This window comes from Benincasa hispida, chromosome 12 (genome assembly GCF_027475165.1).
Source record: "Benincasa hispida cultivar pf3 chromosome 12, pf3_genome.v1.1, whole genome shotgun sequence".
Classification (NCBI taxonomy): domain Eukaryota; kingdom Viridiplantae; phylum Streptophyta; class Magnoliopsida; order Cucurbitales; family Cucurbitaceae; genus Benincasa; species Benincasa hispida.
This window is the reverse complement of record NC_143489.1, coordinates 76,538,909-76,558,092: the sequence shown is the minus strand read 5'-3', so window position 1 is coordinate 76,558,092 and position 19,184 is coordinate 76,538,909. Positions and strand designations below refer to the sequence as shown.

The 19,184-nt window shown below is 35.9% G+C and overlaps 1 protein-coding gene across 2 annotated transcripts in view; it reads left to right on the top strand.

Annotated features, from left to right (window-relative positions):
- Positions 1-19,184, top strand: part of EDD1 (glycine-tRNA ligase) — a 72,374-nt gene that overhangs the window by 51,438 nt on the left and 1,752 nt on the right. For both annotated transcript variants that reach the window (XM_090308016.1, XM_039018333.2), the window contains 10 exons: positions 5,907-5,978; positions 6,074-6,132; positions 7,442-7,535; positions 7,760-7,978; positions 8,691-8,785; positions 9,257-9,347; positions 9,421-9,525; positions 10,167-10,205; positions 11,267-11,356; positions 17,935-18,036. In XM_090308016.1, the coding sequence (XP_090164142.1) occupies positions 5,907-5,978; positions 6,074-6,132; positions 7,442-7,535; positions 7,760-7,978; positions 8,691-8,785; positions 9,257-9,347; positions 9,421-9,525; positions 10,167-10,205; positions 11,267-11,356; positions 17,935-18,036 (966 nt within the window). The remainder of the gene's footprint in view (positions 1-5,906; positions 5,979-6,073; positions 6,133-7,441; positions 7,536-7,759; positions 7,979-8,690; positions 8,786-9,256; positions 9,348-9,420; positions 9,526-10,166; positions 10,206-11,266; positions 11,357-17,934; positions 18,037-19,184) is intronic.

The following is a 19,184-nucleotide window of genomic DNA, read 5'->3' as shown; positions in this document are numbered from 1 at the left end:
TTCTTCACCTACTATCACTATAGCCGATGGGGAACCTCAACTCCTATTTTAGGATCGGGAACTGTCCATCTTACTGAATCAATTTCTTTGTCATCAATTTTAAATTTACCACATTTCTCTTTTAATTTGATTTCGGTCAGTAAACTCACTCGTGATCTTCATTGTTGTGTCTCTTTTTTTCTGGTTATTGCTTATTTCAGGATCTTACGACGAAGCAGGCTATAAGTAAAGGACGTGAATTTGGAGGTCTTTACATCTTTGAACCACAAAGAACCTACAACCATTGCATGCTCTAGCATGTCGTCTCCCTTTGAAGAACATTGTCATTTGGGTCATCCGTCTATCTCTATGTTGAAGAGTCTTCATCCCCAGCTTCAACATTTGTCTTCTTTAGATTGCGAGTCATGTCAGTTTGCTAAATCTCATCGTTTGAGTTTGTATCCTCAAGTCAGTCAATAAGCGAGTTAGTGCTCCGTTTGAATTAGTCCATTCTAATGTTTGGGGTCCGTGTTCTATTAAGTCCAAAGGAGTGTTTCGGTATTTGTTACATTTGTCAATGACTATTCTCGATAACATGGTTATATTTAATGAAAAATTGTTCTGAGTTACTTTCTCATTTTCATAACTTTCATGCTGAAATCTGAACTCAGTTTAGTGGTGCTCTTAAAATCTTATGGAGCGATAATGCTAAAGAATATTTCTCTCATGCACTCAAGTCTTATTTAGATGCCCGTGGCATTCTTCATCAATCTTCTTGTGTCGATACTCCATCTCAAAATGGGGTTGCAAAACAAAAGTATCGTCATCTTTTTTAAACAGTCAGAGCCTTGAAAATGCATGTTCCAAAATCCTTTTGGGCTGATGAACCTTGTGTCTACAAGAAGATTATCAACAAAACTGTAGCTTTTCCTAGTATTGTATGTTGATGACATCCTATTCATTGGAAATTATGTAGGATACCTAACTGACGTCAAGCAGTGGCTAGCAACCCAATTCCAAATGAAAGATTTGGGAAAAGCTCAGTATGTTCTAGGAATCCAAATAGTTCGGAATCGCAAGAAACGTTAGCTTTGTCTTAAGCATCATATATAGACAAGTTGTTGTCTAAGTATAAGATGCAGTAGGGATTTGTTCCCTTTCAAGCATGGAATTCATTTGTCAAAGGAACAGTGTCCTAAGACACCTCAAGAAGTTGGTTGTCTGATGTACACCATGTTGTTTTCATGACCTGACATATGCTATGTAGTGGGAATTGACATATGCTAAACAGAGGAGCTATAGTTTGGAGGAGTATTAAGCAAAGTTGTATTGCTGATTCCACCATGGAAGTAGAGTACATGGCTGCATGTGAAACGGTGAAGGAGGTTGTATGGCTTAGGAAGTTCTTAACCGATTTGGAAGTAGTTCCAAACATGCATCTGCCTATCACCCTTTTATTCTGATAATAGTGGAGTAGTTGCAAATTCTAAAGAACCCATAAACTATAAACGCGGGAAGCACATTGAGTGCAAATATCATCTTATCAGGGAGATAGTGCATTGAGGAGATGTAGTCGTCCATCAAATGGCCTCAGAAGACAACATTGTTGATCCGTTTACAAAGGCCCTCACGGCTAAAGTGTTTGAGGGTCACCTAGTGAGTCTAGGACTACGAGTTATGTAAATCTAGGGCAAGTGGAAGAAGTCATGGGTATGTGATGCCTTAGTTTATTATATTTATGTTCTTCCTCTCACACTCAACATTGTATATATATGACCCCACTGGAGTTTTAGTCCAAGTGGGAGTTTGTTGGATTTTATGTCCTAAGACTCGTGGTTTGTAAACATTAAATATATTCTATTTTGCAATAAAGATGTTATTGAGGTTTATTCAGTAAATTTGTTATTGAATATGTGAATTGCATCTATAAGAACCCTAAATCCAATAAACTAAGAACCTCTGGCTATAGCATGAATACTTGAACTATATGTGGAGACATAAAAATGAATCAATTTCAAGCATATAACCAAAACGGTCTATAGTATAAGGATAAGGTTGGGTACCTTATCTTGGGGACATAATGGATGTGACCCACTTTGTATTTGATACAAATGATGTGATCTTGAATTGTTCATGTGGAGACATGCGAGTGGGGGCATCCTATGCAATGAGTTTGCATAAGATCGGACCACAAAATAGTCACTTTTACTTTATAACGTTGTTTACTGTTAAAACTGACTATTTCAATTCGATGACCTAGGTAACTCGATCTTAATTCTGAGTTAACTATGAACTCCTGTTTATTCGGGATTATCTTTTAATCTGCATGGGTAAGTGGCTCATCATCGCCGACTCAATAAACCTCCTATTTTAGGGATAAAACCAGGTAGATAGTTGGGGACATAGTCCTGCAAGATGGAATTTTCTTCTACCCGATTCTAGGGATAGTAGATAGGTTGTTCTCTTAAGTGCTGACTTCGGGTTTTGAACAAGGGGCCCCATCTCTCATTGGTCTGTGAGGGACTCGGTTTAACCAATTGTTTGTTATTAAGGAGCAAGATGTATTTACAAGGTTAAAACGGTAATTTTGACACAATAGTAATTACGAACAACCTGTGAATGATTGCATTACTAATCATGGTTAAAATCAAGTGGACAAAAATATATCTATAGTGAGGAAACTGCAGCTAGTGGGCTTTACTGGAGTGTCTCGATAGTTAACGAATGTTAACCAAGTTAAAGAGTTTAGCCGGTTAATCTTGGATCGTTGAAGCTCATGATCTGTAGGTCTATTAAGTCCTCTGCTAGCTCATATCGGATTAAATCTTAGGACAGCGTGATGAGAGAATTTGAAATGTTCAAATTTGAATTGTGATATAATTTATGTTTAAATTGTTGAATTAAACAATAAAGAGAGCTGAACTATTTAAATATTACACATGAATAAGGATTCATGTTCGCAATTGGTGTTTATTATTAATTTAATATTTGATATTAAATTAATTTTATTAATTAAATTGTTTAATTAATTAATTATTTAAAATTAATTTTATATAAAGTTAATTATTAGAATTAATTTTATTTAAAATTAATTATTTCAATTTATGAAATTCAAATTTAAAATTAAATTTCATTGTAAATTGAATTTTTGAAATTCTAATTTAAATTGAAAAATAGGGTTTGTGGGAAAATCCCACATTTCCACTAATTTGAACATCTGATTTTCCACTTAATGCATGTTGATTTGGTGTCAGTTTCTTATGCAATTTGATTGCATGAATTTCTCTTTAAATAAGAGTAATTATTTGTTAAAAAGATTCATGCAATTTTGTTTTTTTTTTAAAAGAATTGTTCTTTTAAGTTCTTCACACCTAAAACTTCCGTACTCTCTAAATTCCCTTCAATCTCCTCACAAATTGGATCCTACAGTCCATTCTAAGGTCGGAGAATAGCGGGGAAGATTCTAGCGGTAGTATATGAAGTGTTCGTGATTTTTTTTTAAACCAAAGGATAGCTTTAATTTTGAGTTTCTTCAAAGGTTGTTTCTCAAACTCTATTTCCAAGTTATTTACATGCATGCTTTAATCTTTAGAATTAATGAAATTAGAGTGCTTAAGTTCCTAATTGCTTCCGCATGTGCGTTTTTAACTCTTGCAATTGCTAGCTTGTTTCTTAATAAATCGCATGCCCTCTTCCATTCTTAAGGGTGAGATATCTTTTCGTATTTTATGCCTCAAACAACATTTGTTTCCCATTCCACCCAAAATATTTGGTTGTACCTACTTTGCTCGGGATGTTTGACCTCAACATACCAAGCTGGATCCAGAGTCCTTAAAATGTATTTTCCTTGATTATTCCCGTATTGAAAAGAGGTATCGGTGTTATTGTCCTAGTTTAAATAAATATCTTGTCTCTCCTGATGTCACATTCTTTTAACATTCCACATTCTTTTCCTCACCTTCTTTCTCTTCGAATAAGGGTCATAGGGAGCATAAAGAGTTAGAGGATGATTTCTTTGTCTACACAATTGTTTCCACTTTTGATCCACTTCCTGATTCATCTCTACCTGTGACTACCTCTATTCTTCCACCCATTGTTGAGGTCTATAATTGATGAAAACCTCCGTCAGTTCCATGCCCTATTCCAGAGGCTTCTTCATCTCCTTCAGTTTCATGCCCTGAACCAGATTCTTCTTCGTCATTGGATCCAGAAACGAGTGATGATCTTCCTATTGCTCTTCGTAAAGGTAAACGTAAATGTGCCCATCCTATTTCCTCTTTTGTTTCATATAACCATTTGTTGTCTTCTACATGTTCGTTTATTGCATCCTGAGAGTCTGTATCCATCCCTAAAACTATTCATTAAGCTTTGTCTCATCTTGGTTGGTGTGTCGCAATGGTGGAGGAGATGACTGCCTTAGATGACAATTGTACTTGGGATTTAGTTTATCTCCCTGTAGGAAAGAATGCTATCGGTTGCAAATGGATGTTTGTGGTTAAAGTCAATCTTGATGGTTCTGTCGCTCGGTTAAAAGCACGCCTTGTAGCGAAAGGCTACGCACAAACTTATGGCATTGACTATGCTGATACTTTTTCTCCAATAGTAAAAATGACATTTGTGAGGTTGTTTAGTTCATTAGCTTCAATCAATCATTAGCCTTTACATCAGCTTGATATTAAAAATGCATTTTTTCATGGTGATCTTCAAAAAAAGGTGTATATGGAGCAACCACTAGGGTTTGTTGCTTAGGGAGAGAATGGAAAGGTGTGTCGCCTTTGTAAATCTTTGTATGGATTAAAGCAGAGTCCACAGACTTAGTTTGGTAAAATTAGTCAAGTGATTGAAAGCTTTGGAATGCGGAAGAGCACGTCAGATCATTTGGTCTTTTTTAAAACATCTGAGAGTGGTGTCATCTTGTTAGTCGTAGATGTTGATGATATTGTGATTACTGGTGATGATACTTTAGGTATTCAATCCCTAAATACCTTTCTTCATAGTCAATTCCATACAAAAGAGGCATGTTAAAATACTTCTTAAGAATTGAGGTAATAAGAAGTAAGAAAGGAATACTATTATCACAGAGAAAATATGTAATTGACTTGTTGACTAAAACAAGGAAGCTAGGGGCTAAGCCATGTAGTACCCAAATGATGCCCAACTTACCGCTCATAAAAAAGATGGATAGTTACTAAAAGATCCTAAAAGATATAGGAGGTTAGTGGGAAAAGTTAATTACTTTACAGTGACTCGACCCGACATAGCCTATTCAGTGAGTATTGTGAGTCAGTATATGTCATGCCCTACAGTTGATTATCTTACATCTTGTCTTTTTTACGAATTGTACGGATGTTTAAAGATTGAAATCTGCTTTAAAAGTATTAAAAACTGACAGTATGCCAAACTACACGTGCATATATTTTTTATTATAAAAAATAATAGGAAAAAAGAGTAAATTAGCATGTTTCCACCTGTTGCGTCCTACTTGAGAAATTGACGTGTTGTCATGTCTATGTTGTGTTGCATCCATGTTGCATGTTCATGTTTGTGCTTAGGGGAAGAGTAGATATAGGTAGATTATGAAAGAGTGTCAAGCCTCTTGACTTCTGTGTAACTATGCAATTTTCCTTCTAAAATTTATAGTATATTTCCATTAGTTTCTCCTTTGCTTCTGGAATCAGAATTTTATACTATTTTTTATTAATTTATTATTTCACTACACAAAGCAATTTCTGGTCATGGAAATTTATTCTATTTTGGTAACTCTTTTTTCACAATAAATTTAGGTATCTCTCTCATGTAGCATACAATCTCTCTCTTTCATGTCTACTATTATTCTTAGTTTATGCTAGTTTAGAAGTAATGTTTCTTTTTCTTTTTTCTTTTTTCTTTTTTCTTTTTTCTTTTTTCTTTTTTTTATTGTCTATCAGGTTATGCAGAAGCATCAAAAGTATTTTTCAATTAGAAATCCTGATGGAAAGCTGATGCCATACTTCATTGCTGTGAGAGTCACTTTGTCGATCCGTAGATCTCATTATTGTCTCATCCCCACACAAAACTCTTGTTAATTCATTTTTGGTTTGGATCTTTCTCTTAGGTAGCAAATGGAGAAATTGATGACAAAGTTGTAAGAAAAGGAAATGAAGCAGTACTTCGGTAATCTTTTTATACATATATTTCTAATTATTTCGAGTTTTAATTTGGACATGTGTGTTATATGTGATATAATCTGTTAGATAATATAAAATTAAATTTGCCTTCACCTATCAACTTAAGCTTTTGGGTCAATAGCTGATTTAAGATAAACTTTTACTGATATATCATTGATATATGCATCACATGATAATGCAATTTATAATTTCATGAAAAGTTCATTTTCAAAAAGTAGGCAATTATAAACTCCTTTTCTCTCATTTTTTCATATTCTATGCAGCAAAAATAATTGCAATATATTTCTGATATTGACTACTTTGAAGGTTATTTTGGTTATTGACTAAAAAAAACAATATAATAATATTTTGAAATGTTCTATTTTTATCAATGATGAATAAAGTTTATATAAATGTGCTAATTGCTTAAAAACTTAGCACTAATCTTGCCACATAATATTAGTTATGTATTTTATATATAAGCATATGACTGGAGGAAACTAGTCAAAGGAATTGAATTGTCTATGTAGTTGAATTGATTTTAACATAGTTATAGATATAATATTCTGATGAATTGTAATTTGACAAACTCTGTAAAGATGGAAGAAAAATGAATTTATTCCAATAAAAATAGTTTTTTATAATTAAATGTTGTCATCTTTACTTCAGTTATTTTTTATTTTATGTTCATAAAAAAGTTGTTCTTCTTTTCTCATAAGAGAAATTAAAAATATAATAGAAAAGATTTTTTTTTTCCTTTTGAAGAAATCAACGATTACTAATAATCTTCATTAGTAGATAATTTTTTAATTAAGTTTGCAATTTATCAATAAAATCCCAAAATTTAGATCTGTTTGAATTCCTTTTTCGCACATTTGGTAATATAAACAAATGTCAGTAAGTAAATTCTGGAAAGTTATTTTTTCAAAAGATTTTAACTGGTGTTTTAATAGATGGAATTTAAAGAGGGATTATTTTAGACTTCAATAGAATTTATTATGAGTTTAAAAGGATATTTTTTTTTCCACTTTTCAAGTTCCTATATCTAATATTGATTATTTTTCCAATTTGTCCTTATATATATATATATATCTTGGAAACGGACTGTCCCTCTAATACATTTAGGAACCTATACCTGCATCATTCTATCACTGTCTGTTTCCAGCTATCAATTACATGGCTCTTCCATGGAGTAATTATTTTCTCATCCATGAATATCTGCATGTTGGTCTCTTGATGTCAAACACTCTCTATTCCACTAGTTTAGTGGTTGATGCAGAAATCTAATAGTTGAAGCCTGTCATCTACTTTTTCAGAGCTCGCTATGAAGATGCCAAGTTTTTCTATGAGACAGATACGAGTAAAAGGTTTTCTCAGTTTAGAAATCAACTGAGTGGTATTCTGTTTCACGTGAGTTTTTATTTTGTGCAGTATCGTGTATGATTGGGGTCATTGGTATTTTGTTGGGGAAACTGTTGATATGAATTTCCAAATTTCATCCAAAACTGCCACTACTAATAATTGCAGACACTTCTGGGTCACTTTTCAAAAACTCCATTACAAAATTGTTTGAGATTGTTTTGAGCTCTATGCATGTGCTTTTACTTCTAATGGCCCAAGTTTTTCTAAAACAGGAAAAACTAGGATCGATGCTTGACAAGATGACACGTATGGAAGCTATGGTTGTGAAACTAAGCCTCGCGATGGGAATTAGTCAAGATTTGCTTCAAATTATACAGGAAGCTGCATCCCTTGCCATGTCGGATCTTGCTACTGCTGTTGTCACAGAATTTACTTCACTTGCAGGAATAATGGCACGACATTATGCTTTGCGTGAGGGTTTTTCAGAGCAGGTACTAGGTGTTATTTATTTTATCCCCCCATAAATTGTCCGAATACTGCAGGTTCTGAAGTTCAGAAGTTTATACAATATACTATCAAAGTTAGTTGGAGGAGATAGCTGCCGCACAATGCAGATAGGGTAGCGTCATTGAAAAGTTCTCATGTTAAAAAAAAATGCAAATAGGGTTAGCTGACAGATTGCAACAGTTAGCTGTCCAGTGTTATTGAAAGCACACCTAGGCATGGTTCCCAAAAAAAAGTGTTTGAAGTGGCACCCTGAAGCCATTAATTTTTAAATAAAAAGATTAAGGAGAACCTAAGGAATAATCCAAAAATATTTCTCTACCCAATCTCTGACAAAAGGCTCAACTTTTTAGGATTGAGACACCTAGAACTAGAAGCCATTTCTTTTTTAAACTGAAAAATAGTCCTAAATTAAAACTCTACCCAATCTCTTACTACGCTCCAATTTCTTAAATTTTCCATTATCGTACTATCATACTATTCATCATGCTACAATTTTCATACATAAAATACTCTAGCCGCATACCAAATTATTTAGCGAAACAATTAACCACTACATCTTTGAGAATAATATTTTTCTAGTATAACTCTGTCAAATATATCAAAGCGCTGTGACTCCTCCAGATGCCTATGTTATAAATATTTGCCCTATTTCAATTACGATTTTGACTTGGTTCCCTCTTTTTGTGATTTTTCTAGATAGCAGAAGCCTTGTTTGAGATCACCCTTCCCAGATTTTCTGGAGATATTCTGCCAAAGAGTGATGTTGGGATAGTTTTGGCTGTTGCTGACAGGTCAAACTAGAGCCCTAAGTCCATCTAAATTTCCGTTTTTAGTATCTTTGTAATTTATTGCATTGAATGCATGTGAACTTATCTTATATTTATTCTGTAGATGATTACAGATCAAATATATGCATGATAAATGATTTTATAACCTTAAATAGAATTAGGGTTTAGTTTTTCTTTTTCACTTTTCTTTGAATTTTTAAATATTCAATTTACACTTCGGGTTTTTCCTTGCAAGATTTAAGTTTCAATCGAAAGCTTTTATTACTTCTCTTTGATCTTGTCTTTTAGTTTAATTTTATCTTTATTTTTTATATTTCTCACTCCCTTTTGAAGTTTAAATCTTTTGAGCATTAGTATCTTCTTATTACGTCAATGGAAAGTTCATTACTTGTTAAAAAAAGAAATACAAAATATACTTGTTTATGCTGCTGGAATGGTCTACCTGAAGGTTCTCCATTTTTATGTGCTCTGCAGATTAGATAGCCTTGTTGGCTTATTTGCTGTTGGCTGTCAGCCTAGTTCTACAAGTGATCCATTTGGCTTGCGGAGAATTTCTTATGGTCTTGTAAGTAATTTTAAAATATTCATAAGAGACAACAATTGCAGTGGGATAAGCTATTTGGTAATGCTATTTGTAGGTCCAAATATTGGTGGAGAAGGATAAAAATCTTGATCTAGGGCGAGCACTGAGACTTGCAGCTGATATCCAACCAATCAAAGTTGATACTAACGTAATTGATAATGTGAGAGGCAGTTTTACATTTTAGTCTGTGAAAGTTGGATCAAAGTATTCCTATAATCATAATAATAAGAATAAAAGGTTAAATGGTAATTATTTTTTTCCTTGTTTCTCTCATTCATGTACTCTCATATTTGCAAATTGTCATTATCTTTTATTATGATTTTTTTGTAAAATATAAAATAAGTGCAACCAGCTGTAGCCGTGAATTTTTGTAGCAATTATCCCTACCCTGGCATTTTTTGTACCAAGTGCATCTTGGTGGTATCATAACAACAACAATTTTTTTATAATTATCATTTTTTTATGTTTCTCCACTGTTTGGTGTGTTTTACAACTAGCTACTCACGGGAGGGGATCCCTCTTCCCCCTGCCCTTGAGTTATTATCCTTAGTCATTCACTTCCATTCCAGGTCTTTTGGTTCTAAAAGACGAAAAGAAAAGAGAAAAAGAAAAAGTTTAGCCGTTAATTTCTTACAGCATGCTCCTATTGATGCTAGTTTTTCCTATATGTAGAAGTTCTATGCCCAACTTGTACAGTGCAGCACGAATAATATAAATGCTTAAATCAACCATGATTAGTCTTAATGTAATTAAATAAGCGTCATGTATCATTATCTTGTTGCTAAAGCTTTTCCTTTTCAGGTAATTCTATTTGTTACTCGAAGGCTTGAACAATTTCTGGTATGTATAATCTTCAAATTATGAGTAAACAATTTCATTTCCTGCTCTACTTAATCATGTTCAATTTATAGTAAAATTCATATACTGATATTTGATGATAGTGGTTCCATTTCAATAGTCTTTTGGACCTCAATTTGGTTCTTTTTTGTTTCGACATCTAATGATGTTAGTTGCATGCATCCATTAGGTATTTATCTTTTCTATAATTTTAATATATGCATTATTCTATTTTGAGTTCCCATTATATATGTACGTATGTATAAAGGACTGGTAAATGGAACAAGAGAAAGTTTCCTTTGAACCTCGCTCATTTTTTGTTAAACTAAATGGTAATGGTATTAGAGGAAGTTTCTCGAAGACATTGGGGTTTCTATTTCAAGTGATGCTAGCCTTAGGGTTGAATGCCCATTTTTTTATTAATCTATTTCTTCTTTCAATTTCTGCTCATGTCTCCTGACTAAACTTGAAATGATGCTCTAGCTCTAGGAAGTGATAATTTCAAGTTCAAGTTAAATAGCCTAATTTATTGCGAAGACATCCACACAGTTTTAGTTTAAATTTGTAAACCTAACACTAACTTTTATTTCTTTCATTCACTTTCTGAAGTTTTTACCTTTTCATGTTTCAATAATTCATACGAGATGAAGGGACTGAGAGAAGTGTTTCATTATGTTTTTAATTCAAGAGACAGATATCCTGTCATATTAAGCTCACCATATTACTCATATTTGTTTTATGGCATCACTATCTTGGCAATATAGTGCAGATTGTTTTCATTATTTTCGTAGTCCTAGAAGTATCTGAATCGTGACAGCTTAATATCACCAATTATTCGGTCATAAAAGCTAGTTATGGGCTTAAATGAATTCCTATGCCACCCAAAGAAACAAATCAATTGCAGCTGTGCATTGTTTGTGTACTTCTTTTCATACATCCCACATGCTGTGAATCCCCTTTTTTGGTTCTTTTAAATCTAATTACCAGTTTGATGATATATGTCAATTGGACATTTTTTATATACTGGTAAGCGATAAGTTGTTTCTTACATGATATGTTTGCAGGTGGATAAGGGTTTGAGTCCAGAAATAGTTCGTTCAGTTCTTGCAGAGCGTTCAAATTTTCCTTGTCTGGCAGCAAAGACGGCTCATAAAGTATATATTCCTTAATGGATTCTTTAGTATTATATTATTAGTTCTAGTGGAAATTGATTTTGTGAATTTTTATTACACTTGTAATAGCCTTCTTGAATGATTCCATTATTTGGTCTTTCTACCTTATTTAGTTACACAATTATAGGGTCAAAATGTAAACATACAATCAATTTCTTTGAATGAGAGGATTTTGTGATGAAAAAGACAAAGTAGAGAGAAAATAGCACACACAAAGTTATGTGGAAAAACCCTAAAAAGGGAGAAAAAATCACGGGATGAAGAATTCTTATTAGAATTTGATACACAATATACATAGAGACTACAAGCTTAAATAGAGGAAAAAAAAAAAAAGGGAAACCCCTAGGGTACAGAGAAAAAGACAAATATGCCCCTAGGGTAAAAACCCTATTTTCAACACTCCCCATCAAGTTGGGGCGTAGATGTTAATGAGACCCAACTTGCTAATACAAGAGTCAAACAACTATCTAGGAAGCCCCTTTGTCAGGACGTTTACAATCTGTTGACTGGAAGGAATATAAGGAATACAAATGTTGCCACTGTCAAGCCTCTCCTTGATGAAATGCCTATCAATCTCTACATGCTTCGTTCTGTCATGTTGTACTGGGTTGTTTACTATGCTTATTGCGGCTTTGTTATCACAATAGAGTTTCATCAGACTATCGTGACTTTGATCGAGATCACTTAGAACCTTTTCTAGCCAAATTTCCTCACATATCTCCAGACTCATGGTCCTGTACTCGGCTTCGGCACTCCTTCCGGCAACTACCTCTTGTTTCTTACTCCTCCATATGACAAGGTTACCCCATACAAAGGTACAATACCCTGACGTCGACTTTCTGTCCCACAGAGCTTGCCCAATCTACATCTGTGTATGCCTCGATGCGCCGTCTGTCGGACTTTCTGAACATCAATCCTCTACCTGGAGATGTTTTAAAATACCTCAGGATGTGCTCCACCGCTCTCATATGTTCTTCATAAGGAGAATGCATAAACTGACTAACTACACTGACCGCATATGAAATGTATGGTCTAGTATGGGAGAGAGAGATTAGCTTCCCAACAAGTCGCTGATATCTCTCCTTATTAACTGGTGCACTGTCACTCACATTACTGAGCTTAGCATTCACTTCCATAGGGGTGTTTACTGGTATGCAGCCTGTCATACCTGTCTCCTTAAGCAAATCCAGAGTATATTTTCGTTGAGAAACCGAAATGCCTTCTTTCGACCGAGCCACTTCCATTCCAAGAAAGTACCTCAGCTTTCCAAGGTCCTTGATTTCAAATTCCTCAGCTATTCTCTTCTTCAATCGGTCAATTTCTGAAGCATCATCACCTGAAATGACAATATCATCTACATACACAATCAAAACTGCAATTTTCCCAGATACTGACTTCTTCATGAAGAGAGTGTGATCTGAGTATCCCTAACTATACCCTTGTGACTTTACAAAAGTAGTGAATCTGCCAAACCAGGCTCTCGGGGAACTATTTCAACCCATACAAGGACTTCTTTAGTCTACATACTCGATGATTGAACTGTTTCTCGATCCCGGAGGGAGGACTCATGTACACTTCTTTTTCCAACTCTCCATTAAGAAAAGCATTCTTCACATCAAATTGGTGCAAGGGCCCATCTTTGTTAACTGCAACTGAGAACAGAACACGTACTGTATTCAACTTTGCTACTGGTGAAAAAGTCTCGGAGTAATCAACTCCGAAGATCTAAGTAAAGCCTCTGACAACTAATCGGGCCTTGTACTTATCAATCGTTCCATCGGGCCTATACTTAACGATGAACACCCATTTGCACCCAACTGCTTTGTGTCCCTTTGGAAGAGTAACTTGGTCCCACGTATTGTTTTTCTCAAGCACCCCCATTTCCTTCATGACTGCGGCTTTCCATTCGGGAATCTCCATTGCTATGTGTGTACGGCTTTTCTCAAGGCAATAGGGAGGTCAAGAGATGCATCACGGTCTTTCTTCTCCTTTGACTCCTTACTACATTCAATCTCCTGCTCATGTGTCTCATGCTCTTGACATATCTTTTACACTTTCAACAATGTTCTCTGCTGGAACAAGTTTTTCACAGCCATCATTACCTACATCGGTCACATTGTTCTTGGTACAGTCATTCGTGCTGTCATTGTCTTCTCTGTCTTTACTCTCATCATTTTCAACACAAGCATCAGTTTCATCAGTTTCAACATAAATATTACCATCATCAGGGATAGAATTACTAGTACCTGGAACTGACACCCATTCTAACTCATGGACTAGAGCCGGAGAAATAACAGGTGGCGTTATTTTCTTTTTGAGATTCCTCTTATAGTACGTGATCCATGGGACTTGTTTGGTAGGCAGAATCGGTTCGTTGATACTTATGTCAGGAATAGGTTCAGGTAAGACGGACAGACTTGGACCCCAATGAGTTTCTTCACTAGTACTCTCCCCCTGAAGAGAACTATTGGGGAAGAAAGGATGATCTTCAAAGAAAATCACATCTATTGAGACAAAATACTTTCGGTTAGAACCATGGGTATGGACGAACACAACGCACGTTGATGAAGAGGGTACCCCACAAAGACGCATTTTTGGGCACGAGGGATAAACTTAGTTCGGTTAGAACCATGGGTATGGACGAACACAACGCACCCAAACACCTGAAGTGGAACATCATAGATAAGCCGGTTATTAGGGTAGGACTCTTTGAAGCAGTCTAAGGGGGTTTGGAATTTTAGAACCCGGGACGGTATTCGATTTATCAAATGAGTTGTTGTCAGAACAGCATCTCCCCACAAATAGGATGGAAGAGAAGTTGACAACATAAAGGACCGAGCAACTTCGATAAGGTGACGGTTTTTCCGTTCAGCCACTCCATTTTGTTAGGGAGTGTACACACAAGAACTCTGATGGACAATTCCTTTAAAGACTAAGAATTCCCTAAAGAAATTATTAAAGAACTCCCAACCATTGTCACTACGAATGATAGCGATTTTTGCATTGAACTGAGTTTCTATAGAACAGTAGAACTGTTGGAAGACCGATGTGACTTCGGATTTGTCTGTCAGAAGGAAAACCCAAGTTAACCTAGTATGGTTGTCAATGAAGGTTACAAACCACTGTTTGCCAGTGGTGGTAGTAACAAGTGACGGACCCTAAACATCGCTATGGAAGAGGGTGAATGGTTTTGAAGGCTTATAAGGATGAGGTTTTAATGAGGTAGGACACACATCACAATTCAATTTAGAAAGATTAACATTACAAAAAAGATGAGGAAACAGATATTTCATATAATGTAAACTAGGATGTCCAAGGCAATAGTGCGATGAAAGTAAACTAGTCCTATCACATATCCTAGATGAAGCATCTTCAGTGAGGAAATAGAGCCCCTTATCATGCCGGGCACAATCGTTGTCCCTGAGTTCAGGTCCTGAAAAACAACAGCATCAGGTGAGAAAACAACACGACATCTCAAATCCCTTGTAATTTTACTAACATATAAAAGATTGTAAGAGATTTTAGGTACATGCAGCACATCTTGAAGAACCAAGCCCTCAAAGGGTGACAAACGTCATTTTTTGGCCACAGGGGCAAAGGACCCATCAGCAATTCTGATCCTCTCATTCCCAGCATTTGGTTGATATGAAATAAACTGGTCGGAAGAACCAGTCAAGTGATCCGTAGCCCCTGAATCTAAAATCCACGGTTTGCTATCAGTTATACTAACAAGGCCAAAGGAGTGAAGAGTACATGATTGAGCAATTGCACTTACTCCTATCGTACTAGAAGTGCTCTGATTGTTTTCCTGATTCTGAGGTTGAGAACCTCCAGTTGCTGATTCACCTACCAGTGCTTGACCTGACTGTCGTTTTTTACCATTCGGTGGACAGCCATGCAACTTCCAGCATTGATCTTTCGTGTGCTAGGGCTTCTTGCAGTGTTCACAAACTGAAGTCGGCTTGCTGTTCTGTTTATCACTGATAGGGCTGACGTTTTGAAGGCAGCAGAGTTCGTCGACGAAACCTGTGTATTAATCATTGCCCTGGACTTGTCTTCCTCGAGATGTATTTCAGAGCAAACTTCCATCAGGGATGGTATTGGACGGGGTCCCAATATTCGACTCCGTACTGCATCAAACTTAGAATTCAGCCTGGCAAGAAAGTCGTATACTCGGTCGGTTTCCTCAGACGGATAATGTAAGACTCCTCCACACGAACAATTCCAGATCATCTCACGACATAGATCCATTTCTTGCCAAAGAAGCGACAGTTTGTTGAAGTAGGTTGTAACGTCTATTGCCCCACGTCTATTGCCCCTTGCTTACATTCATGGGCTTGCTTGCGTAAGGTATACAACCGGGAAGCATTCTGTCGTTTGGAGTAATGCTTCTGGATTGCCTCCCAAATATCTCGAGCAGTGGTTGCATATAGTAAGGGTTTTCCAATTTGAGGCTCTATATTCCCTACTAAAATAGACCGAAGTAGGGAGTTTCCTCCCTTCCATATTCGTTCTTGGGGGTCGCCCGGTCTTGGCTTTGGTATCTCGCCCGTTAGATACCTGAATTTATGATGGCCTTCAAGGGCCATTTTAATGGATTGGGACCAGGAAAAATAATTATCACCATTTAACTTCTCCCCTACAATAAAGCTAGCAGAATTTCCTATTGCCCCAAAAAATAAATTTGAAGATAAGGCAGGGAAAAAGGTTACTGGATTTCCAGAGTAAATAGGTTGATTCGGGTTTAGATCTGGCTGGGCATTAGATGACGATCCCAGTGCTTCCCCAATGACAATTATCTACTACTGGACAAACTCATTCTGCTGTTTGATCTGGAGTTGTAACTGAGTAAACTGGTCTTGAATTATACTCCCTTGATCTTGACGGTGAGACGACAACTCCCCAACTTCGAACCCACTAATTATAGGCGATGATTGACCCAAACTACTGTTCGAATCCGGTTGGAACAAAGGGTTCCGATTGATGAAGTGGCAGCCACGAGTTGGATCAACTCCCGGCTGGTTCGGCTGATGAGAACCGCCGTGGCTCGGACCCGCTCCAGCAGTGTCGAAGACGGCGTCGACTAGAAGTCCTCGCTTAGGCAGCGGCTGAGAGGGAACGTCGATCGACTGACTGATTGCACTGGCTGGTTGCAGCAGCTGGATTTGGCCAGAAGATGCCGATCGACTGGGCCGCACGGGAGGGAACGCACCGGTCTGGAGCTGCGCGACCTAGAAAGCTTCGATCGGCTGGGGCTGCGTCGGACTGGAACTGCGCGGCATGGTAGGGATTGGCTGCAAGGCGCCGTTCGTCTACTACTGGGCGTGGATCGAATGACCTGCTACGCTGATCAGCGGCGCCATGGGTCTCGGCTCAGGTTGGGTGTCGGCCCTGGTCAGTTGGTTGCCACGGTGGAGGTGTGGAAAAACAGATTGAAAGTAACGATCTATGGCATTTTGGATAATAATGGCTATATCCGTGCCATTGGTCTCACCTACTGGTAATTAGGATTCTCCCGTTGGGTTTTCCTCGATGGTGGCTAGGGTTTTGTCTCCATGCTCTGATACCATGATGAAAAAGACAGAGTAGAGAAAGAAAATAGCACACACAAAGTTACGTGGAAAAACCCTAATAAGGGAGAAAAAACCACGGGATGAAGAATTCTTATAGAATTTGATACACAGTATACACAGAGGCTGCAAGCTTAAATAGAAAAAAAGGGAAACCCTAGGGTACAGAGGAAAACACAAATATGCCCCAAGGGTAAAAACTCTATTTTCAACATTTTGTAAGGCCTAGGGAGATAATAAGATTATCAATAGAATATTAATATGGTTATTAGAAGGGACATATTAGTAATTAGATAGTAAGGTTGTTAGGGTTTTTAGGGAGTGGGTGAGAGGAAGGAGTGAAGAATTTTGTAGTAATTTCTTGTGGGAAATTTTGGGAGAGAGTAGCGCTCTCACAAGGCTATGGTGTATTGTAGTTTCATTATTAATATTGTAATATAAATCTATCTTTTAGTGTTGTTTATTTTTTGTGCTCTTGAGTTTTCTTGTTTTGAGGTATTCTAAAGATTTCATTTATTTTTCTTTTCTTTTTTTTCTTTTAAAAAAAAAATGTTTTCCATCTTACATATTTCCAGTCAATATTGGAAGATCTTATGGAGAGCATAAACAACTTAATTTAGTTAACATGTCTGTTAGCGACACTTCTCAAAAATTTTGGCATTTGCTAGACACTTGAGGTCTGTTTGGATTGACTAGAGAAAAAAATGTTTTTCAAAAAAGTCATTTTTATTTATATTTTTTTGACAAAAACTATTTAAAGTACACTTCGAAAGTGTTTCAAAAACTATCTTGAGTAGTTGTCAAATCCTTCATTTTTTCTAAAATGAGTTATTTTTAAAATTAAGTACTTGAAAGTTAAACCAAACACACTCTTAATCTAGAGTGTGATATTTCATAGTTCTTTTTTCTTCTTTTTGTATCACATTAGGCAGAAATATTGATATAACATATTTTTCTTACTTGAATACTGTTCTTACGGTATGATTTTAGATGAATGCTATGTCAAAAGGCGATCTCTTCCCAAAGATTGTAGAGGCATATGCTCGTCCTACAAGAATCATTTCTGGGAAGGATGTTGACCCTGCTATGGAGGTACCCCATTACAATATCTGTTAATGAGGAAAATTGTTATGTTGGAAAGTTTTAAATTTGCCCTGATTTATCAACCATTATCCGGATTTTCTGTTCACTCTTTGAATTACTCACTTGTCACTGTGTGGTTGGTTCGTATGTTGAACAACATAAAATGAATGTCATTCTGTGCCTTTGTCCAAGGACGCCCTAAGATTTGAGATTATTGGTAGTTCGTGGTTGATTCGTTAAATACTAATTGAATGTTAAGGGTATTTTTTAACTTTTTTTTTTTCTTTAAGCTTTAGGGTGCTAATGCATCCTTTGAGAGTTCAATGGTATTTTTGAAATGAAGCACTAACAGTTTCTATCTATTTCTAACAATAAAGATATTATTGAACCATTTTTTTAAGTTTAAGAGTATTATTGAATCATTTGAAGTTACAGGTATTTTTAAAACAAGGTATTGACGGTCTTCATCCAAAGCTAAGCTAACAGTAATGGTATTATTGAAATCAAAATACTAATGGTTTCCATCCAAAATTAACGGTGGGGGTATTTTGTAACTTTTGTTTAAAGTTTAAAAGTATTCTTGAAACTTTTAGAACGTCATATTTTTAAACAAAATACAAAATTTAGGAGTATTTTTTATAATTTAGTCTTTTTTCTATTAAGTTATTTTGTTAAAAGCCCAATATAAGCACATCTTTCTAGTATTCCATTCGATCAATAGATAGGCACTTGGACTAGCGTTTGAAGCTGTGTCATAAGTTAGGTTTTGTGGTCTTTCATACTAGTTCTTGTTAGACAATGAATGATAACTAAATAGAAATAATTAAATTGAAACAAAATATGTTAAAGAAAGCAAGATAGAATAACCTGAAAGCTTAGGACCAAGGATTTAAAAGCTTCCATTGTGAAGATTTTAGATTAATTTTAGGAGAACAGTGATTTGACTTTTTTGGTTTTATATTTCGTATGATCTCATCTTAATGAGTTCTATGGTAAATATTATGAAGTTTCTGTAATATTGTGGAAATATGATCCTCTTTGTCAAGAACATAGAGTGCCTGGAGGCCGTTAACTACTTCTTTAGTTTGATACTCGCTGTGGTATACATAACCGTAAACCAAATGAATTTAAATACCTATTGTAGACTACGTCAAGGT